The sequence below is a fragment of the Cetorhinus maximus genome, chromosome 6, assembly GCF_964194155.1.
Source record: "Cetorhinus maximus chromosome 6, sCetMax3.hap1.1, whole genome shotgun sequence".
Lineage (NCBI taxonomy): Eukaryota > Metazoa > Chordata > Chondrichthyes > Lamniformes > Cetorhinidae > Cetorhinus > Cetorhinus maximus.
In genome coordinates, this window is record NC_135884.1 from 134632326 (window position 1) to 134657294 (window position 24969).

General features: G+C 38.3%; 1 protein-coding gene across 2 annotated transcripts in view; it reads left to right on the top strand.

Moving 5' to 3' along the window:
* The window catches only part of gan (gigaxonin), a 108832-nt gene extending 84218 nt beyond the window's left edge, over positions 1 to 24614 (top strand). Inside the window, exons 10-11 of one of the 2 annotated variants that reach the window (XM_078544546.1) lie at positions 7849 to 7958; positions 9141 to 10549. In XM_078544546.1, coding sequence (XP_078400672.1) covers positions 7849 to 7958; positions 9141 to 9337 — 307 coding nt within the window. In that variant the 3' untranslated portion in view covers positions 9338 to 10549. Of the gene's footprint in view, positions 1 to 7848; positions 7959 to 9140; positions 10550 to 18324 lie in introns of those variants that run through there. The other variant, XM_078544548.1, reaches the window with a different exon arrangement.
* The last annotated feature ends 355 nt before the right edge of the window (positions 24615 to 24969 follow it).

Consider the following 24969-nt stretch of genomic DNA (forward strand, 5'->3'; position numbering starts at 1 on the left):
TAAGGAAGCTACAAAATGACATAGGTTAAGCGAGTGGACAATGATCTGGCAAATGGAATATAATGTGGTCAAATGTGAAATCATTCATTTTGGCAAGAAGAATCAAAAGGAAGCTTATTCTCTAAATGGTGAAAGTTTGCAAAGCTCTGAGATTGAGGGGCATCTGGGTGTCCTAGCGCATGAATCACAAAAGGTTAGTATGCAGGTACAGCAGGTAATTAGGAAAACTAATAGAATGTTATTGTTTATTGTGAGGGGAATTGATTACAAAAGCTACAGTTGTACAGGGCATTGGTGAGCCCACATCTGGAGTATTATGTACAGTACTGGCCTCCTTATTTAAAGAAATATGTAAATGCATTAGAAGCAGTTCAGAAAAAGTTTAATATCAGGAATGGGCGGGTTGTCTTATGAGGAAAGGCTGGACAGATTAGGCTTGTATCCACTGGAATTTAGAAGAGTAAGAATCACAGAATCTTAACAGCACAGAAGAAGGCCATTCGGACCATCATGTCTGCACTGGCTCTCCAAATGAGCATTATGACCTAGTGCCATTGCCCTGCCTTTTCCCCAAACCCCTGCACCTTGTTTTTATTCAAATAATCATCTAATGCCCTCTTGAATGACTGGATTGAACCTGCTTCCACCAGACTTCCAAGCTGTGCATTCCAAACCCAAACCGCTCGTGTGAAAAAGTTTTTTCTCACGTCACGTTTGCTTCTTTTGCAAATCACTTTAAATCTGTGCCCTCTCGTTCTTGATCATTTTACGAGTGGGAACAGCTTCTCCCTATCTGCTCTGTCCAGCCGCCTCATGATTTTGAAAACTTCTATCACGTCTCCCCTCAGCCTTCTCCTCTCCAAGAAGACAGTTCCAACTTCTCCATTCTATCCTCAGCTGAAGTTTCTCATCCCTGGGACCTAAGGTGACTTAATTGAAACCTTTAGGATCGTGAGGAGTCTTGCTAGGGTGAATGTGGAGAAGATGATTCCTCTCGTAAGAGAATCTAGAACTAAGAGTCACTGTTTAAAAATAAGGGGTCGCTCACTTAAGACCGAGATGAGGAGAATTTTTTTCTGAGGGTTGTAAGTCTTTGGAACACTCTTCCTCAAAAGGTGGTGGAAGAAGAGTCTTTGAATATTTTTAAGACAGAGCTAGGTAGATTCTTGATTAACAAGGGAGTAAAAGGTTATCGGGGGTAGGCAGGAATGTGGGGTTAAGGTTACATTCAGATGTGTCATGCTCTTATTGAATTGCAGAGCAGGCTTGAGGAGCCAAGTGGCCTACTCGTGCTCCTAATTCATATGTTCATTCAATACTCAGGTTGTGGCCTAACTAATGTTTTATATAGTTCCAGCATAACCTCCCTGCTCTTATATTCTATACCTTGGTTAATAAAGGAAAGGATTCCATATGCCTTGTTAACCACCTTTATTGACCTGTCCTGCTGCTTTCGGGGTTCTGTGGACAATCACTCCAAGCTCCCATACATCCTCCACGCTGCTCAGAATCTTTCAATTTATTGTGAATTTCCTTTCCTTGTTTGACCTTCCCAAAATGTATTTCTCCACACTTCTCTGGGTTGAATTCCAGTTGCCACTTTTCTACCCACCTGACCAGTCCATTGATATCTTCCTGCACTCTACAGCAACCCTTCTCGCTATCAGTCACACAGCCAATTTTTGTGTCTGCAGGCCTCTTGATCGTTTCATTTGTGTCCAAATCCTATATACATACCACAAAAAACAGGAGGCCTAGTACTGAGCCCTGCGAGTCCCCGCTGGGAACAGCCTTCCAGTCACAAAAACACCCATCAACAATTACCCTTTGTTTCCTGCCACTGAACCAAATTTGTATCCAGCTTGCTACATTCTCTTGGATCCTCTGGACTTTTTTTTTAACCAGTCTGCAATATGGGACATTGTCAAAAACCTTGCTAAAATCCATGTGGACCACATCAACTGCACTAGCCTCATCAATCCTCCCTGTTACTTCCTCAAAAAATTCAATCAAATTCGTCAGACACAATCTTCCCTTAACAAATTCATGCAGACTGTCCTTGATTAACCAGCGCCTTTCTAAGTGACGGTTTATTCTATCCCTCAGAATTGATTCCAATAGATAATGAACCATGATAATTACTTCAATGTATTTACTTATTAAAAAATGACACTGAATACAGTGTGGATTGAATAGGATATTTCGCAGTTTAATTTCACTTGTAACAATTCTCATTTAATATCCAAAAAGCCTTCGCTTTTTGTGAAAAATTCTCAGAATCCAATCTTCTCTTACTAAAAGCATGGTGCTGGAGGACTGCTAATGTTGTACTGTTATTTAGAAAGGTAGGAAGGAACCAGCTGATTAATTACAGGTCAGTTTGCCTACTATTGGTTCTGAGCAAATTATTGGAAAAAAATTGAGACCGTATGATTAGACATTTAGGGAGGCACTGATTAATCAAGGACAGTCATCATGGATTTGTTAAGGGATAATCATGTCTGACTAACTTCATTGAATTTTTTGAGGACGTAACAAAGAGGGTAACACAATTGATTTAGTCTACATGGATTTTAACAAGGTCCTAGATGGCAGACTGGTCAGAAAATTAAAAGCTCTAAGGAAAAGTGGCAACTTGGATCCAAAATTGGTTCGGTGTCAGGAAACAAAAGGTCATGGTCGATGGGTGTTTTTGTGACTGGAAGGCTGTTTTCAGTGGGATTTCGTAGGGTTTAGTACTGGATCCCTTGTTGTTCATGGTATATGTCAATGGTTTAGACTTGCATATAGTGGGCATGATTTGCATGGAAATTGGCAATGTGGTTGATAGTGAGGAAGAACAATGTAGACTGTAGGAAGATATCAACGAACTGGTCAGATGGGTAGAAAAGTGGCAAAGGGAATTCTAACTGGAGAAGTGTGAGGTAATGCATTTGGAAGCATAGATATGGCAAGGAAATATACAATAAATTGCAGGATTCTGGCAAGTGTAGAACAGAGGGACCTTGGAGTGTATGTTCAGATCCCTAAGATGGCAGGACAGGTAGATAAGATGGTCAAAAAGGCAAGCAGGATGCTTTCCTTTATTGGCCAAGGCCCAGAGTTCAAGAGGTTATGCTAGAACACAAGTTAAACCATAGCTAGAGTACTGCATACAGCCTGGTCATCGCATTACACGAGGATGTGATCGCACTAGAAAGGGTAAAGAAGATCATTGCAGCAATTTTAGCTATGAAGAAAGATTTGCTTAGGCTGGGGTTGCTTCCTTTGGAACCGAGGAGGCAGAGGAGTGATTTAATTGAGGTGGATAAAATGATGAGTGGCCTAGAGTGGTTAGGAAGGAGCTATTTCTGTTAGCAAAGAGGTCAATAACCAGGGGGCATTAATTAAAAGAAGTTATTAGAAGGATTAGAAGGGAGTTGAGGAGAAATCTTTTCACCCAGAGTGTGGTAGACCCTGGAACTCATTGCCTGAAGGGGTGGTGAAGGCAGAAACACTCAAGGCACCAAAAAAAAAATACACTTAGACAAGTACTTGAGGTGCGGTAACCTGGACATGGACCAAGACCAAGAAGGTGGGATTAGACTGGATAGCTCTTTTCTGTTGGCATGACATAATGAGCCAAGTATCATCCTTTGGTGCAAATCTTTCTTTTATTTTCATAACTTTTCAAAAATTTAATTTTTTATCTGGAAGAGTTGAATAGGCAATTGCCAAATGCAGAGAGCTTATCAAAATCGCACACGAGAGCTTTCAAGTGTAACAGGTATGTTCTAATGCTATCCAGAACAGAAGGAATATATTTAATTTATAGGTTTTCACACTAGATATTTCCTTGGTTCAATATGTTTTGTGAGCGGACCTCGGAGTCTGCATTTGTCTGCCAAATATTGAGGTAAGTGTAGTAAAGCCCTGGAGCTGAACAGAGAAACCCTGTCCCTTTACTCCAGTTTGTTCGAATGAAGGATATACACCCAGATTAGATGACAACTCAGGTTATAAACTACTGGATAAATTTAGTAAACATTAAACAGGTAAATGAACTAACAACCCATTTACTGTATTTACAAAGTTTACTGATCTCTATGAAATGCCAAAGGGAACAAATAATCTTTTCCTGCGCTAACCTTTAGCATTAAACCAATCCTTGAAATAGTATCACTTACTTCATACGTGCATTTGTACTGCAATAAAGTCACTGACCTCGGCCTTGTCTCTAACTGTCTTTGGTAATGCAGTGCAATACCTAGCTCCAAATTTTCTTTGAGTTATCCCAGAACAAAGGAAATTAACATTTTATTCATCAACAGACAGACAGGATTCAAAATCGCGTTCCCAGCACCATGCAGAGATGGGATTCGCCACAATGGATTTTTAAAAATTCATTCATGGGATGTGGGCCTCCAGCATTTATTGCCCATCCCTAATTGCCCTTGTTCAGAGGGCAGTTGACTCCGTAGTTAAGAGTCAACCGTATTGCTATGGGTCTGGAGTCACATGTAGGCCAGACCAGGTAACGACAGCAGATTTCCTTCCCTAAAGGACATTAGTGAACCAGATGGGTTTTTACAACAATCAGCAATGGTTTTGGGGTCATCATTAGACCTTTAATTCCTGTCACGACTCGCTGGGGATAGTGTGTTGTAATATCAAGCCCTACTGTTCCCTGAGCTGCGACAAATGTGAAAAGTTTGACCAAACCACCAGATTCCCCCAATTCGACCTAACTGTTTAATTTAGGTAAACAGAATACAAGCATCAGGTTTCGTTTTCATAGAGAAAGCATGTTATAAAGATATGAAGAGCAAAAGCCAGACAGCTATTATTGTGGAATTACTGGAATCTTCCACACAAGAGAAAGAGGTTTTAGGTCTTGTTCCTTTCAGGCTAGGAGCTATTCTGCTGCACTGCTTCTCACACACAACCTGGTCATGAGCCAATTAAAACACTGTTGCCAGGCAGCTCCCTTGGTCCAGGATTCCTTATATAACTCCCATTCTGTTCAGTGGACCTGTCTTTCAACCTGCAGCCATTGTAATTTTAATCCCCAGTCCAACTCAAAATGAAAAGATATGCTCCTTACATTCCAGATTTTTATCGAATTCAATGCTGTGGTGGGATTCGAACTCAAGTACCTGGAGCATTACCCAGGGTCTCTGGCCTACTAGTCCAGTGACAATACCACTATGCCACCACCAGTGGTGACATTGGTGACATGGCATAAGTTAGACTGTTGTGCTGTGTGATCCTCCAATGCTAAATTAATGTCTCTATTTGGTGGGGAAATAGTTAGAATATGCTACTATCAATGCAGTAGTGGATAGGGAGTGGCACAGCCACTGAGGAGAGGTGGTGGCATAGTGGCAATGTCACTACTCTAATAATCCAGAGGCCCCACCAACAAGGCAGACCCACCAGAGGTGGCAGCACAGTGGTATACAATGAGGAGGGTATTGCACTGGGAATCAGCTTCGACTCTGGACACCATGAAGTCCCATAGCATCAGGTCAGACCTGGGCAAGGAAACCTTCTGCTGGGTACCACCCACTGACCCCCTGAGTCAATTGAATCAGTACTCCACCATGTTGAACATCACTTGGAGGAAGCACTGAAGATGACAAGGGCAGAGAATGTACTCTAGCCATGGGGACTTCATTGTCCATCACCAAGAGTGGCACGGTAGCACCACCATTGACTGAGCTGGCTGAGTCCTAAAGGACATAGCTGCTAGACAGGGTCTGTGGCAGATGGTGAGGAAACCAACGAGAGGGAAAAACATACTTGACCTCGGCCTCATTGATCTACCTATCACAGATGCAGCTGCCCATGACAGTATTGGTAGGAGTGACCACCTCACAGGCCTTGTGGAGCTGAAGTCCCAACTTAACAATGAGGATACCCACCATTGTGTTGTGTGGCACTACCACCATGCCAAATGAGATAGATTTTGATCAGATCTAGCAACTCAAAACTTGGCATCCATGAAATACTATGGGCTTTCAGCTACAGCAGTATTGTATACATCCACAATCAGTAACCTCATGACCTGGCATATCCCCCACACTGCCATTACCATCACCATCAAGCCAGCGGTCAACCCTAGTTCAATGAAGAGTGCAGGAAGGCATGCCAGGAACAGCATCAGGCATACCAAAAAACTGAGGTGATAACCTGGTGAAGCTACAGCACAGGGCTACTTGCATACCAAACAGCAGAAGCAGCATGCAATAGAGAGAGCTAAGCAATCCCACAATCAGCGGATCAGACCTAAGCTCTGCAGTCCTGCCACATCTAATCATGAAAGGTGATGGACAATTAAACAACTAACTGGAGGAGAAAGCTCCACAAATATCCCCATCCTCAATGAAAAGAGCCCAGCCCATCAGTGCAAATGAGAAGACTGAAGCATTTGCAGCCATCTTCGGCCAGAAGTGCTGAATGGATGATCCATCTCGGTCCCCTCCTGAGGTCCCCATCATCACAGATGTCAGTCTTCAGCCAATTCGATTCACTCCATGTGATATCAAGAAACAGCTGAAGACACTGGTTACTGCAAAGGCTATGGGCCCTGATAAAATTCTGGCAATAGTTTTTTATTCGTTCGTGGGATCTGGGCGTTGCTGGCTAGGCCAGCATTTGTTGCCCATCCCTAATTGCCCTTGAGAAGATGGTGGTGAGCTGCCTTCTTGAACTGCTGCAGACCATATGGTGTAGGTACACCCACAGTGCTTTTAGTAAGGGAGTTCCAGAATTTTGACCCAGTGACAATGAAGGAACGGTGATATATTTCCCACGTCAGATGGCCCGCCCGCCATCCAAGGTCAAGATTCTGCCCCATGACTGCAGCAGCTCAAGAAGGCAGCACAGCACCAGCTTCTCAAGGGCATTTAGGGATGGGCAGTAAATGCTGGCCTAGCCAGCGATGCCCACATCCCATGAACGAATATGAAAAAAAGCCAATGGCTAAAATAAAAACGTATTGCAATGTGATGCAAGTCAGGTCCAGAAGTATTCTCACCATTGATTTTGCTTTTTAATGGGGATATCTGGAGAAGCGAGAAAGTATGGGTAGCATACATAATGGTACAAATCACCTCCATAATTTTCTGTAATTTCTGTGCAATGATAATGTGTCTGCCATAGATGTGCCATTTTAATGACAAACGTTTTTAACACTTTGAGAACTCTACTGTAAACAGCCTCACCTGGTGCTTGTAACTGAATAGAATGGTTTGACACATTGGCCCATTCCAAATGCTTATTTCTGTGTGATTGGTTCCCATCCAAGGACAATGGTAACAAACTATTCACTCAGACCTGTACCTTTTGGTATTCCAGATGTATATTCTCTGCAGTTTACAGAAATAGCTAACAACTAATTCTTCTTGTGTGCTGTAAAAATATAATAAATAATGTGGAGTAAATGTTCAGTCATTGAATATATTCAAGATAAGATTGATAGACACTACGTGAATTAAGGGATATGGGGATAGTGCAGGATGGTGGAATTCAGATAAATGATGAGCCATGATAGTATTGAATGATGGAGCAGACTTGAAGGGCCGAATGGTTTACTTCTCTTTCTTATGATTGATGTTTATTAGTTGCTGTGCATTGAAATCATTGCATAACTTGTAGAAAAAGAACATACAGAATTATTCAACCTGTTGAATTTAATTGCATTTCTGCACTAAAAAAGCTATTGACGCTTCACTATAATCAAATAAAACTTTAGAGACATTGCAATGATCCCGTTTCATAATACCTAGAATTCAGTATTGGCCAAAACATATCTTCCAGTCTTAATCACACCTTTTAGTGTCATTAATGCCTAATATTGTTTTGCAGATGGATATATTTGAACGATCAGTCGCTGTGCATCCCAACAAGCTCTTCTTTTGTATATGGCGCTGTGCCTATTGGTGCCAGCATTTATGTTATTGGAGATTTGGACACAGGTGAGTGTCTGGTAGTTAAAAGTTTGGATTTGACCTATTTTCCAAAAGGCAGAATAGTATGTCAGTATAGCAACATCCTATATTACAAAGCGGTGAGTCATTGCTTCTAAATCTTGACCAATTTGTCGGAGAACTGCTGGACAGAGGTTAAGTGCTTCTGGATAAATGAATTAAAATATGTCACTTTTGTCCATCTCCTAGCAACCAAGGTAATGGGTTGATGAAAGTTGCATACTTAAGGTAGCATTGCTTATTTAATTAATCTACAAATTAAATTTTAGGGTTACATTGGCTGTAAATAAAGGCTGTTTTCAAATAATTAGGAAAACCTGGGGTTGAATTTTCCCCCGTCGGTGGGGGGGGACGTTGATGGGCAGGCACATGCAGGCACTCTTCCGATCGGCCCCCCCGATGAGAGGCGCAGTGCCATTTTACGCAGGCAGGCCAATTAAGGCTCGCCCAGCATGATGTGCATGCGCATGAAAGAGCGCAGTCATTTCCCTGAGGCTAAGTGCAGCCTCAGGGAGATCGCCCTGACTTTCAAAAATATTAAAAATAAAAAAATTTCCCTTACATGTCCCCTCATGTGACAATGTCACATGAGTTGGGACATGTTCATAATTTCCAAAAAAAACTTTATTAAAATTTTTAAAACCCTACATGAAACCACATCTCGCCTGTGGATGAGGTTTCATGCTTTTCCTACTTCCCGCCGGGGCTCCTGACCTTCCCGCCAACTTTAAGGTACTTTAATTGATCTGTCAATGGCCTCAATTGGCCATTGACAGGTCGGCGGGTGCGCAGCTGATTTTGCTGCGCCCCCGCTTTCCTGAAAATTTAAATGTGGCCCAGTGACGTCAGGAGTTCCGCCTGACGTCACCGCGTGTCATTTTATGCGTCGGCGAGCAGGCCCCACTCCCGCTCGCAGACGGTAAGATCCAGCCCCTGGAGTTGTACAGTAGTATAGTTGATAAAGACTGATCACCTGTTGCATTATTACCACAAAACAGCTTCAATCATAAATGTTCTGATATTTTAAGTGGCAATCATTTCTGTATTTATTTTAATGGATGCTAACTATAGTTATTTTTGGAGAACATTTGCTTCGCCATGAAGTCGATGAATACTTTCCAGTGATGCCTGAACAAGCAGTATTTGACATCTTTCCTTCATTACTTCTAGGCACACAGTATGACTTTGTCAGAGAATTTCGCAGAAGTACAGGAACCTGGCATCACACCAAGCAATTACTGCCTTCAGACCTCCGGCGAACAGGCTGCGCAGCTCTGCGTATTGCAAATTGCAAGCTTTTCAGGCTACAGTTACAACAAGGTCTCTTTCGCATACGCATTCCCTCTGTAGGGCCAAATGGACCATAATGCAAATAAATGGTCACTGGTGATTCCATTTAGGAACAAAACATTATATATCACATAATGGGGGATAACCTTGCAAAGCCTGATATCTTCGTTACAGATTAGTAATGGTTAAAAACGTATCCTGCAAGGGCAATGCATTGTCGCACACATTTTAATATGAAGCAGGGAAGTTATACTTTTTTCCTTATTTTCTGAAGGCTCAGTTATGATATTTCTAATTGTAGAATTAAAATTGCAGGACATTAATGGATGGTAAAGCCAAATCTTCAGCTTTCTATTATAAAGTAACCTGAAATTGATATTTAATGGGTACAAATCTGAAAAGGAGCTGGCTGTTGGAAAAATGCAACGCTGATGTGGAATTCTGGAGATAGTTCCTATCCCAGTGAGAATGAATTGTATTCTCATGTAAAAATTCTAATGTAAACTGTAAAGTCAGTTTTATTTTTTCACTATGCTAAACAATAGTTCTAATACAAAATGTTGCATTAATTATTAACTTATCTTTTAAAGCTCAGGCTTGTAAACTTCAAAAACCAGCAGCGAAAAATGGCTATACCTTACATGGACCATAGGGCACCACGTCCACGTGACTGAACCAATAGGAAATAGAAATGGCCACAGAAAACCTACATTTGACAACTCTTTACTTTCAAAGAGGATAGTTGTAATATTAAAGTGTCTTAGAGTAGCTGTGACACAGAGTGGGATAAGGTTGTTACTGTTAGAATTGTATTGATTATTAAGTTAGTGACATACACCCAAGTTTCAAAACAATATTCAAGTTCAGTAGGTGGCAAACTTAAAGTAATTAATAGATCTGTTGAAGAAAGTTACATCTCTGCTATAAAGTTTCAGACTGCATTCTGAAGTTGAAGCAGTTGCATTTGTTATATAAACATGATTATTCCTCTGTTCAACCTCCTGTTAAATAACATTACATGTCTGTTTAGTACCACAGATGATTACGCTGGCTATTTTCACAAAATGTTATTTGATATGGAACTACAAGTTATAAACTGACAGCATTGAAGGGTGGAAACCTACAGTGCTATCACAGAGTCTTATCTGCCAGCACATTAATGTACTTTGTACATAATGCTTTTACCATTTTAATTACTTATTTTAAGGCATAGTTTAAACAAAGTAGGCAATCAGCTTCAGGATACTCCTGCCCTCCATCCATTTCCCTCTGTCTTGTCACCTTCTTCTCTTAGCCCATGTTGCCAGTTGCCCATCCTACCTTCATTTCTTTCCACCATACCCCTTTCCTCTTTATTGTCAAATGAACAGAGACATCTTTCTGAATGTAAGAAGCACTATATAAATACAGGTTGTTACCCTCATGGTGCTGATAGTGACTCACTTGTGAGTTATCTAGCTACCCCACTTGTGATGAAATTGTGTTGTTCAACTTATTGTGTATCCTCAGCTTTATCTGTGTAAGTTGCAAATTTCTGGTGCTTCATCAGTGTTCAGATCTGTCAGATTTTACATAAGAGTGGTTACAAATAGAATTATCGTAGTGTAATAGTGGCTTGTGCATTACAAACTGTAACATAGTAGCAAGGTCAGGTACTTACTATCTGACAGCTGACTGCTGTTTGAATGTTCTGTCATTTGCGTTCACATATTGCAAGTTGGATTCACTTGCACAAAATTACATTGGGTAATGGCTTTTTTTGGAGCGTGCTTTCAGGATATTCACTTGCACTCATCATTTGTGGCATCCTCAAAGAGTGAATGACGAGGCATTTGACATTTTCGGATGTAACTCATTCATATTGAACCCTAAGGTTCCACTACAATCAGGCAAGCATTCAGTTTCTAATTTTTCCTCATCCATTGCATCTCTTTTGAATATGGTGGCGTGTACTAGGATATGGTTCTGTGACAAAACAAAAACAGAATTACCTGGAAAAACTCAGCAGGTCTGGCAGCATCGGCGGAGAAGAAAAGAGTTGACGTTTCGAGTCCTCATGACCCTTCAGCAGAACTGAAGGGTCATGAGGACTCAAAACGTCAACTCTTTTCTTCTTCGCCGATGCTGCCAGACCTGCTGAGTTTTTCCAGGTAATTCTGTTCTTGTTTTGGATTTCCAGCATCCGCAGTAGTTTTTTGTTTTTATCTCTATAGTTCTGTGGTCTATTGTAGCCTTTGGTACCTTAGCTAAGATATAAGCAGAGATATTGAATCCCAATTTGTCTGAGCTGAGCCAGTGAGGACCTACAGCTTAATTGGTCATACAGAGCATTAAATTGGAGCCTACCCCTGTCCACATTCAATGTCTATACACACATGTTCATTTGCCTGTGCATCCGCTAAGTGTTATTGGCTAATGATTAAGACTGGCAACCCTTACTGAATTTAACTTCCTTTATCTCTGCTTCCCCCCCACCAAATACCACCACCCCACCCCCATTCCCAGAGAGCAATTGTAGTGTCTTTATTTGCTGCCCCAGCTAAGATTGGTTAACTTAGCACAGACCCAGAATCAAATTTGGCCTGTTTCAGTTCTGTGTAGCTAAGCACAGCATTATATCTATGCACTGCACTATGTTGAAAACTGCCCAGTGTGTACTTCTATTCATTTGTAATCAAAGTTTCTGTGGCTTCTTTTGAGTCACTGGTGTTCTCACAAGACCTCGTGGGATCACTGTCTTCCATATGGTGGAAAGCAGTGATTTGGTAACTGCTTGGGTGATCTTAGCAAATGCAGAAACAAAATGATGGCAGTTTGTTGTTTGAACGTCCTAGTTGAATTAGTGCTGTAAATTCAGTTAATTAGATGTGGAGCTTTCCAATAGTGTCTCAGTGCGGTGTTGAGACATGCAGGCCTGATTGCATTTGGCTGCAGTGTGCCTCAGGCACAAAGAAAAATAAACTGCCCTGCTTTCCAGCACCAATAAACTCCAGTGATCTGTTGGAAGCGTGCTTTTGGGTTACATTCTCGCAAGAACCAGGCATAACTCTGGTGGTGTCCACGGTAAAATAGTTCACTATTTTTCACTGCACAGCCTCATGTGATTGAAGTGCCAAAGGGTCACCAGCACCTGCTGAACTGTTCTTCATTATGAATCACTACCCTTAGGAGAGGGGAGGATTAAGAGGCGAATTAGAAGGAAAATCGAAGTCTAAGTAGACTTTGAATACCCTTTTTACTGGGTTCTGGAGGTGTTTATTGACATAATGGTTAAACATTAATACATTAGTTTTACATTGAAACCAGAAATAATACCAGATTAATTTTGTGGTAAAGTATCACAAAAATTGCCGCCTTACATATGTACTATGCTATCATTATTTAAGGGCACTTCCTTTTGCTCTAACAATTAGATGCCTAAGTTAGCCATTAAAAAAGCTAACTTGGGGTGTACAGAAAAGCAGCATGATGGGACAGAGTAACATGAACCATCCACATGCCCCATACTGCTGGATATCATGCCATAATATAGTTTACCCAATATAATTTATCACAACATTAAAAAAAAGCCTTTTTAAATGTTTTTCTTGTTTAAATATTTTTAAAATTTTGAAGCAGAACAATAGGAGATGAATGCACATATCCTGCGACAATGTTAATTATCTTACAGGAGAGGTTTCCATTTAAATTAAATTTGGATATGGAAGTTTTGAGAAGTTCTATAGTAAATTTCAGTACCAGAGATTTGCGTTAGTACTGTGTAATTCCTATGCTGCTGCATATGTACTACTGCATTATGTACAATTGTCTAATCCTAAAAATAAATTGGGTTAGCCAGTAATTTGCATTAAACAATCTCAAAATAACAAGTCTAGACTGTATAAGTGCATTTCTCCATTCCATAGCCTTTCACCCTTTTCTGGTTATAAAATTACAAACACAAAAGTTTTAGCTGCTTGGTCGTACAGAACTCAAGTATTGCTGAAAAAAGTGACATGTTGTTGAAGCTTTTCATCTTGCACTTGTCAGGAATGCCAAATTTCAAAGGGAGCAACAATTTTTACTGCATGAGAAAAGGGTGCTGATTGTTTGGCAAGTCAATTCTGATTGGTTGAAGTGATGCCATGGAAAATGCACCAGGGAACTATTGCCCCATACTTTTGTTCGATTCAAAAAAAGGCACAATGCCTAGAAATGTGCTTTCTGCTTGCAGAGGACCGGTCCCTGCACATGAGTATATGTAGCTTCTAACGAGTGTAAGTAAACCAGAATGCGAGCGCAACTAATAACCTTAAATTGGTTGTTAGCATAATCCTTAGCACATTTGGGATTTTCGTTGAGTGCTGTCCAATCACGAAATCAAATCTAACATTAGACATTATGTTTTGATTTTTGCAAGCATGGAAAATTAGTTGAAAATCTTCAATCATTTCCTTCACCCTAAAAATATTTTGGCACTATTAATGTTACTTTAAGCTGACAAAATCAGTGTAAACAGGTAAAGCTGTTAACTCAACTTGAGAACATGATGTGGTCATCAAAGAATCCCTAGAAAATGTTTTTTTTATGTTTTGTGTGATTGTTGTGTTTCCTAAATAATTATATTAGATACTATTTAAGTATCTGGCATTAATTTCATCATCAATTTCCACAAAATTTTGCTATTCACAAATTTGGAAAAATTTGAATTCTATCCAATTATTTTATGATTTTTTTAATAAAATCTATGAAATTGATCCATGATGTTTCAGTAGAAATGCCAAATTATGAAATTATCAAAGTGCACTTTTTAATTGTTTGAGGGATTTTTTTTTTTTGCAGCTATTCCAATCATGTAATACAGTACAGTCAAAGCCTTAATAGTTTTTTTGATAAAGTTTATCCTTTCCCTCCTTTCACCTGTGTAATAGGGGAACTAAGCTTTAGATCAGAGTTACGGCACTTGATACAATTTAATTAGGGTTTGATAGGTTTTCATAGATCTAGGATTTGCTTTATATTATGTAATATAGCTGTACGCATTATTTTTTCTATTCAGGGAATGTGGGTGTCGCTGGCTAGGCCAGCATTTATTGCCCAACCCTAATGGCCCTTGAACTGAGGCCACTTCAGAGGGCATTTAAGAGTCAACCACGTTGCTGGATGACACGTTCCCTTCCCTAAAGGACATTAGTGAATCAGATGGGTCTTTTCAACAGTCGACAATGGTCATCATTAGACTTTTAATTCCAGATTTTTATTGAATTCAAATTCCACCATCTGTTATGGTGGGATTTGAACCCAGGTTCCCAGAGCATTACCCTGGGTCTCTGGGTTACCAGTCCAGTGACAATACCATGATGCCACTGCTCCCCCTGTCTGATAACATACAAGCAAAACATTTTTTGTATCAGTCTGTATATTTTCCTCTGGGATAACACAATTTGGTCTTGTTGTTTGTAACCCCTGTTCTGTTGAATGGCCACTATCATCTCAAAAAGATCGTCATTACAGATGAATATTCAGGGTAGAATTTTCCCCGTCGGGGGAGTTGTGCGGGGGCGGGCATAGACCTGATCAGCGCCCCCGATCGGGTCTGCGCCGCCATTTTATGTGGACAGGCCAATTAAGGCCCGTGCAGTGTGACGCACGCCTGGAAGCGCTGAGCACTCCCTGTGCGGGCTGGGGGTGGGGTTTCCTGAGTCGGGGCATGCACGCGAAAGAGTGCACAAATCTTCCTGAGGCACAGAGCTGTCTCAGGGAGATTAGTTGAGTTCCAAAAATTTTAATAAAGAAAAAAACATTTTAAGACATGTCCCCTCATGTGACAGTGTCACATGAGCTGGGACATGTCAATGAGCTTTAATGAAAAAATTTATTTAATTTATAAACCCTTCATTAAACCTCATCCCGCCTGTGGATGAGGTTCCATGAAAAATGCAAAGACCGCCTGGGCTCTTCGCCTGCCCGCCAACCTTAAGGTTGGACGGGCAGCTTTCTCATTAGGCTTAATTAGTTCATTAATGGCCTTAACAGGCCTTTGACAGTTCGGTGGGCTCGCAGCCGACTTTCACCTGACACCACCCCGGGGACTCCCGCTTGCCGAGCCAAAGATTCAGCCCTAAAAGTCAACTCCAAACCCACAGAGACATAAAAGTTCCCAAATTGCTCGTAAATAATAAAAAGTAGCTTCTATAGTGTAAAATGTTGGAGTGTGTTGTGGGCAGAGTAGATAACCTTTTACAAACAACTTGACCCCCACTATTATAGCTTATGATGTTCTCTAAACCTAGCTGTGTTCAAGTTTTATAACTCGCTCCAGCCCAGTGTTTTGTATATTTATTGTGATATGAGGTACACTTTGTGCTGCAGAACTGAGATTTTACTAGAAATCCCCTTCCAAACATTTGGTATTTTAACATCTGACTTGCTTATAAATGGATTGCTGTATCAAGATTAATATCTGAAACGTACAACACTGAGGCCTGGCAAAGAGTGTAATCAGTCTTGGAATTCTCAGTTTGTAAACGGATAACATATGGAATAAATCATTGAACTGCTGGAATAAATCATTGAACTGCCACATTTAACTATCTTCAGTTTGGCAATCCAAGCCATGCTTTATTGAATTGGAAGCTGGAATATGCATAAGTCTTTGCTATCTCTTCCAGACACATTAAATAGCAGATGTACATTGTTTCATCTCATTGTTAAATCAGTTTTCTCAGTGCTGTGTTGCCATGTTCTTATTGTTAACTGTGGCACAACAAAAGAGAGAAATTGTTGATTGCAATGATAGCTTGAATGATGAAAATCAAGTCATTTACCTGTATCAAACTTCAGCACTGTACTTGCTGCTGAATTATTTCAATCAGTAGCACACACGACAGTGCTTTAGATGCTGATAAATATGCGTTCATACTACTCTTCCTATTTTCCATAAAGAAACAGTAGTTCTGAGCTAATTTGTTGAAAGTTTCAGAGGTTAGAGTTTCAGAGATGAGTCTTGGCAACTTTAATAACTAATCTTGCAATCACACAAAGTAGCTGGTTCCTCATAGGAAATGGGCATAATGCCCTGCTTTATCCAGCAATATCTTTACATACTTAAGCTCTCAAAGTTACAAATGAGATGTACAATCTTTTCCCCAAACCTGCTAGTATATTAAAACTTCCAAATTGTTATATTCATTACCAAGGTAGAGGAAATGAGAGAGTGGAATGTAAAAATACTTGTTTTGAATGATTTCTAAATTACTGCAAGGTAATGTGTTACTGACGTCTCAACATCCCGTGTATTGTGCTTAACCATGCTGCTTTAGACTAATATAAAATTGGTATCCATATTGACAGCTTTATGGATCACTGTTGCCCAATTGGTTGCTTTGCTATTAAAATGCAGAATTTTTTTTTTTGATTAGCCAAACACAAATATTTTCCTAAACAAATACTTTCTCCAATTTAAAAAAAACTGAAGTTTTAAAAAGTAACAATCTTATGGAAAAGGGGCCTCAAGGACAAAATGAATATGGGAAATACAAGTTTCAAGTTTGTGTAGCAGGTGATATTTAATATTCTGTTGTAATTCAAATTTATTTTGTGGGAGATATATTCTCGTTAATTTTTGTTGTTGAACATTTTTCATCCGCTTACCCTGCTGAATTTCAAATAGAATACATTCTAGATTAACACTTGATCAAACCTATCTCATATATAATTTTATACGTTAATTATTAAATATACTGCCAGTTTATATTGCACTGACATAAAACTCTATGCAAATACCTTACATGAAAATGGCAGTAACACAAAGTTAATCATTAGACCACTCATACTTCCATCTTGACCAGTTAAATCAAAATTAATTAACTGCATGTCACTGCACAGAAGTCTAGAAAATCGGTGTAGAGATTCTTGAAATCTTGTGTCCTTCCAAAAAAAAAAGCAACAGACAATAATTCTAACCAAAATTGCAATAAAAACATAAAGCTGTTACTTTATTTGCATTTGGAGCTGGGAGATAGTAACCTTAATTTGGAATAGACCAGGTTTTGCACAATGGGATGGGATACTAGGGAATTGGGCATATTGCCTTTTTGCTCTCATTTGAACTATTAAATGCTCATAGCACAAGATTATAAAATCAAATTTTTAAATTATATTTGGCTTTAAGAAAGTTTTTATATGAGGGGAAGCAGTTTGCAATTTTAAAACCACTGTTTACTTTGAGGAACCTTATCAATAGGCTTAAGTTCATTGAAACCTATAGATATTTTGGTAAATAACTTTTTGCAATGACCATAACTCTAATTGAAATGGGTTTTCCTGCTTTGTTGTATGTGGCAATTTTTAGATGTCTTGTCTTTCATCTGTCCTCATTCTGAGGGTTGGCTGCATTATGAGCATCTTTCTCCAGCATTAATTACAAAGTACTTTCCATTTCTTGTAAATGAAATAGAGCAACCCTAAAACCATCAAAATCTGAAACAATGCTTGGCAGTTAACTGTCAGTCACCATCACTGGTGCATTCTCCATGGTAATGCCTCTAGCAATCAGTGTCTGCTCATCAATCAATCAGCCCTCTTTTCACATACAGTATAAATTGTTGTCTTCCCCTCTATTGGTATTCTTGCAGTGTCCTGAAGAGTGCAAGATGATAAACTTCGACATGTCTCTTTTCTACAGCAATACTCATAGCTAAGAATGTCTTGAACAAAGGGTGATTTGATGTATGTCCAGGAAGTGATATATAATTACTAACATTTTTTAAAATTAACCCAGGTAGTTTATTTTGGTAATGTTTGGCAGCAACATTTTAGTATAATTATTACAAAGAAAAGTGAAGGGAACATGCATGCATGAAATTGATATACCTTTCCTATTCAGCCCTCTGAGTTTACTCAGTGAGTAGCTGAACTACACAGACCAAGTATATCTTTGGTTCAATCCATGATCTGTACCATGTTAGCTGATCTTAGGACAGCAATGTTACAATTATCCTCTAAGCCCTTGGGTTAGTCAGGGGAAATCAGCCAGATTTCCCATTTCTGATTGTTGTTGACAACATGTTTGTGCGATCATCAGATGAATGGAGTTCAGTGATGTTATCCTTTGGAAGAATAGTTTGCCAAGACTGGATGTCCGTGAATAAGTCAGGAATATTTTGACTGAGGGACCAGAAGACAAATTGCCTATGAAAATGCAGTTCAGCAAGAAGTTGTCTGCTTCAGGACAGTTGAAGAGAAAATTTGCATGGCGGGTGGCAGGGGAAATATTGCTTGCATCAGCAATGCTAAACTTAAGAAATTTTAAACAGTGTTACACTGATTGAAATTTCTTACAAGAAAAATGACTGATCTGAAACCCAAAGTTTGTGCAACTTAACCATAGTTAGATCTCCTAAAATTTATGCAGAATCCTAACAGAATTTAATCTCTGGTGCTGGTCACTAAACTGAGCATTTTCCACTTTGTCAGCTCAAGCTCTTGGTGAAATGCAACCTTTACAAAATGACTTACCAGCTATATCTCACAGAGCACACAGTATCCTAACGTAACTTCTTCCATCTGCACCAAATTTAAATGTTTTCTTTTATACTATTAACACTACTAGAATGTCCAAACTCTTCCTTAGAACTTTTAAAATAATAATTTGCAAACTTTCAAAAGACAATAATATATAACCTTTAGAGTTTTCTATATTTTCAGCTACTATAATATTTGTATGTATCTTTGCATAAATAATTAATGATCTGAAAGGGAAAAAGTACCTGGGCTATCTAGCCTGTCCTATACAAAAATCCACCCCAGCCAAAAGCCATGCAATCTCCTGGGAGAGGCAAATATATAATACCCACTTCCATAAATATCATCAACACAACAGTATCAACTTCCTCTTTGTGCTACTTTCAAAATTCAAATCATAACGGAATTGCTCTTAATTTTGAAAAAAGTGAATGCCTTGTTGTACAAGAATATTGAATATTTTATTTTAATGGACCTTTTCCGATTTGCATATTTCGCTACCTTTTTTTAAACAGTTTTTCTTTCTTGTATCAATATCTGATCCCTAGCTTCTACCCTATATCATCTCAGCTAAAACAAGCAATTTATCTCTAGCCTCTGTCAGTGATAAGAATGCAAAAGTAATACATTGCTGAAAATCATCAGTGGAAAGTGTATCATCTGAGATTAAGAATTAGGAAATCATGAGGAGTACCTTCTGTCGCTTGTGCAACCTTTTCCAACATGATCTTTGGCCTGAGCAGTGTTTTTTATTTTCTTTCCCCAGGTACATTTGTGAACTTGAGCACAATTTTACCTTTGGTGTTTTATCAACCTCGTACTATACTTTCAGCACTTGCACTTGAACCCATTGTATAAGAACAGAACTGGTGGTTGAGCTGTAGCCTTCTTTTCATACTTTTGATCTATGCATGTATCTGCACTGCACCTGTGTTTGAATAATTAACAATTTTCTGCACAGGGAGAGGAATGCCAATCTCATTGTGCACAGATGACCAGTGTTAATTTTAAAAGGTGATGTGTTTAGTCCTTTCCTTTTGCAATTTGGATGTGTTAGTATTTAATATTCTAAATGTTATAATTACGTTTTATTATAACACACACTGTGCTGCTGAATTATTTAAAACAAAACTAAAATTCTACATGGAACAAAACAGTGTTCATTATAAGTTGGTAACATGTCTAACGGATATTGTACTCAAAAATATAATTGTCGAACAATATTATTTTAAATGATAGAGTTTTATGAAGAGTGCTAATATTTTAGTAAATCTGAGAGTACAGAACTTCAGCAACTCTATAAATCTTTGATAACATGTTACAGTGAAGCTGTAAAAATGGCAAAGTGGGCTAATGAATTTCACATGTGACATAAATTAACATAGCTTCTCTGATGTTACTAAATTATTATACTTCATTTGAAAGGAGTCATAAGTAGTGGAGATGGAAAAAGCAAGCTTGTGAATACAAGAAATCTGTATCAATGAATAGTGGCTTTTTAAAAAGACACTACAAATGCATTATATTGCACATGCCAATACTTCATTACTTTTGCTCAGTATACCCATTAACAATTTTACTTCAGTTATTGTGTGTATAGTAATTCCAGTACAGTGGCATGAAACCTGATCTTACCTTATGTTGTCAACCATTTGTTTCAGTATTAGGAAGCTTCAGAAATAACTCTATGCTAATTTAAAGTGGCTTGACTTCCAAAATATTTTAGACAGTTGGATGCTGGGGTAATGGGTGAATAAACTCCTATCTGTTTAAAAAGAAGTATCTGTTGCACTTACATGCTTTAACAGCAGTCAACCACTTGACCTTAAATGTTAGGCACCCCTAATGTGGAGAGTACAGTATTAAAATACCTGAAGGAGTAAATGGAAGGAAAAGGGAATCCAGATGGCCTTAAATTCCATTAAGTGACAGAACAACCTTTGCTTCTGTGAATCACTTCAGATTTGCACGTTACAGTGATTTCCATGCACTAATAATGTTTTATACTAAATATAGCTTTACATTTAAAGATAAAATATAAAATAATCTGACATGCTGTTGCTATGTGAAAGGTGTCGTTTTCTTTGAGTGACTGGTATTATAGCAATCAACTCTGTTTAGTTGATCTATGATGCTATCCTCACTTGAGGTGAAACGTATGATGTAATCAATTTAAGGTTACCAAAATTTAATCCAGAGTGGATTTTTAGGAAGTAACTCTGCTCAATATTAAGAGTTAATCAGCATAACAAATAAAACCCAGTATTTAATCCACTGTTTTTAAGTGAAGCTGCTTGCAATATAATTAGCCATCTTCTTGTCTTGCACACAGTCATGAAATTCCCAAAATTTTGGCAGTCAACTAACATTCCTGCAGAAGTGTGAGGAGCTGGTTCCGGTTCAAATGGCGCAAAGAATTTATGGAAGAACTTTTGTATTGAAAGAGATGGAAAATAAATAATTAAATCGCTATACACAGGACTAGGTAGAAGTTCATTTGTAGCCAGTCCAGATAGCCAATAAATTTGGTAGCCTGTCAAAATATCTACTCCATTCAACATTGGCATTCTTTGTGTTGTGTAATATATTTCCAGTAATTCCTGCAAAGTGATAGTGACAAATTTCTGCATGATTTGGTCATGCAAAGATTTAGGTTTTCTCAATGATTGAACTTGACAAAGTGAAAATATGACCTGTTCCAGCACTTGCTGTCGGGTAGCCACATTTAATTGTCCACTAATATTTTGATACATTTGCTCTAATTATACTGGACGGCTGAAGTAAAGTTACCATTAATGTTCTTTCACATCAAACAGGGTAACAAGGATTATTTTACATTTTAGCCTGTTGTTGATGACTTGATTTCACTTCAGGTATCATTCCTAATCATTCTGACAATCAGGAACATTACGAATGTAGCATATCATTTACAAAAAATTGGTTCATACATTTATGTTTTATAACTTACATTGCATTGCAGTCAGTCGATCACTAGTGTTTACTTATACACTCCAGTTTTGCAGTTGAGGTGTCCAAATAAGGTCTTGATATCTAAAACTTGACTGTGCATGTTTCCTCTCTTCTTCTAATCACCAGTGTCATTGTAATATAAGATAAAAGATGAGGTTCAATATTACTGTTTTGTGGTATTGTATAGACTTTACAGCTTTCAGTTTATCAAGCTATTGAGACAATATTCAAGTGAATCTTTAAGATGATGACATCTGTACTGATATATTTTAGTGCATCCTCTTGAGTTTCAACTAAAATGTCAACTGTAATACAATGTTTAGTCACTGTGCCCCTAATTAACCTCCTTCCCTCTTCCAGCATGTTTCAATGCAAAACCAGATACCAGGGACATATGCAGTAATCTTGATTGGCCTGCTGGACTTTCATCCCTATCTGATTGGTCGTTGGCATCTATAATGCAAAAATAGAGATTCAAACAACTGTGTGCACAAGCAGTAGTGCTGACCATTATATTATTTAGAACTGGGATTTTGTTATATTTTGAGGGGACAACTAAAAACGTGGGTGAATAAATTAAAAACTAATTTGTTATTATGGTTAGTTTTATTCAATCAAATAATATGTTTGGGAGCTTTACCATTTTTTTTTTTCTGGGGTCATATTTTCAATGTATTTTCCCCCTGTGTGAGACAACATATTCTGGCAGAAAGGGTATCAATAATTAGTCACTACACCCTTAAATAGTCTTCAGTCTTCAATGCTTGAAGCAAAACCAAATACTCTGCTTTGTTGTAATGTGCTAATATTGAAACATCTGAAGTAAGGCCTAGTTTGAACTTCCGGATCCCATTGGCCTTGTCCTTGTATTGATTGGCATGAAATACAAGATGTACAGAGAGCAGAGATCACAAATAAAAATCAATGTTCTCACTTAAAAATGCCTCCATATCATCATCACTCCCAACCTCTAACCTCCTTTTAACCTTTGATTCAGGCTCATGTCCTTTGCCCCTCAGACTGAGCTGCTGTGCATATCTTCTTCCCTTCTCTCTGCCCTGTTCACCAGTGGCATATTGTCAGCTGTCTCAGCCCTACTCTTTGGAACTAACTTTCATTGCTGTTTCACCCTCTGCCTTTAAAATCCTCATCAAAACCTAGGTTTTCAAACATGTCTTCTGTCAGCTTTCTGCTACTGCTTATATTTGTTTCACCTCTGAAATTCCATGAGATGTGTTCTTAACAATTGCTATATAAAAATAAGTGTGGGAACTCCGATTGGCACCTGCAATTCAGTCCAATATATCAACTGATCTTAATCATATTGCTATGAAGTACCATGAAGAGAGAATAAGTTTTACCCACAGGGAAAGAAAGAGAGAATTGTCATCTCTGAGCCGTTCTGGCATTTTTTTTTTTAGCAACTGATCTCTGTGTGGCATTAGTGGAGGCCAGGGAGCAGGTAATTTCTCACTCAGGGATGGTGTGTGTAACTAAGAAACTCAAAGTAAAATAACTTTGAAAGAGAGTTTGACCATTCTTTTCAATCCCCACCAACGAAAAAGCAAAAGAAAATGGTGACTGACTCCTTTTAATAAAGTTTCAATTTTGATGCACTTTGTTGAAATTGGGGGCAAGAATTAAACCATTGTATTTCAGAAAAGATTAAATTTATAATGTTACCATATTGCCTTACTTGAATGTAACATTTTTAAAAATTCTTTTGATGTTAACAAATGCTTTATATTCTACGAGTTGCAGCATTTCTCGTTTAAGGAACATAGCTGGCTAAAATTTGGTTGAACGTTCTAGTCAAACTTTAACCCTAATATGCAACCAATACCAGTGCTATATATAGATCTCAAATCGTGTAACTTATTTATATGACTGATGTGCTTCTGCTCTTCGATTACAATTTTAAAAATTTGTTGTGTCTAGAAACATCTAGTTTCACTTTAAATTTGGTTTCAATACTGATTGTACAAATATTTGAGTTAGGAGAGAAGTTTGCTTGATTTCCAGTTCTACCCCTTTGGGCCAGAAGCTCAGTTTTATATCTAAATAATACAGATTTATACTTTTGACTCTATATATAGCAAGTACAATGGTTGCTCATACAATGGTCTCAAGTAATCTGTAAGCTTTAATTTTTCATTATCATCTTCATCATTGTCATCAAATGCAGCATCTTGTTTTGTTTCCTGTGATTCATCTGTCACCATGGATTCACCGGTCTCAGATGCTGCTTTCTCCAAAATGGTTGCCATGGCATCCACCGCTTCTTTACAAAACCTTTTTCCATTTGATGCTTTCACCGTGTTCTCCATTACATTCAGTGACAACTGCCCTTGAACAGGCCATATTCACATTGGTTTTCTTATTAAAACATGTTCTCCACTGTTGCATTAAATCTGATGGAAGCAGAACTTGCTTTAAATGGAGCAAAGTTTCAAAATGTATAAGTCAGACTTGGTGTTATTTTTCATACTGGCCATATTGTTGCAATTTATCAAGTGAAGCACGACCAAGACACAATTTTTTTTCAGGTGACCATGTAAATGCTGATCTTCAAGGTGTTGAAAGTTGTCTTTTTCTGAAGATTGTAAATATAAAACTGTTTTGAACTGTGGAAGAACTGATGAAATTATTGAAATTGGCATTTGGTTTGTACCAATTGGACTTTTATTGTGATTAAATTAAATGTAATCTAATTTATCTTGTCATGTTAACAAAAATGGTTGGATCTGCTTGCCTTTATGTATTAGGGTGTAATAAAACTTGAAATAAAAGTTATTTTATCAGAAATAGGGGCTTATGATTAGTTAAAACCTATTATGTAACTTTGACAAATACAACACTAATAAAACTGGTGGAAGTAAACTGGTGTCAAAAGAATATCAATCTACTGGAACTGGTATTTTCTTGGAGAAGTTACTGCTTTTAGGTCACAAATGATTTAATTTGTTCTGGTTTGACTTTTGAAAGGAGAACACAGGTGTCTTTCTCCCACCACAGCCAAATGCAGCATCCTCAGTTAACTGTTTGCAACATTTAAAATGTATTTGAGACAGATCTATGCAGCTTTCTAATGCTTTTTTGTATGAGAAAAAATAGTTTCTAAACGCTTTGATTTGAACAAGAAATAACATGAAGTCACAGAATTAGATCTAATAACACTAATATTATTTGTCTATTGCTATTGAGTATAAATGAGAAAAACATTAATCCCAAATGA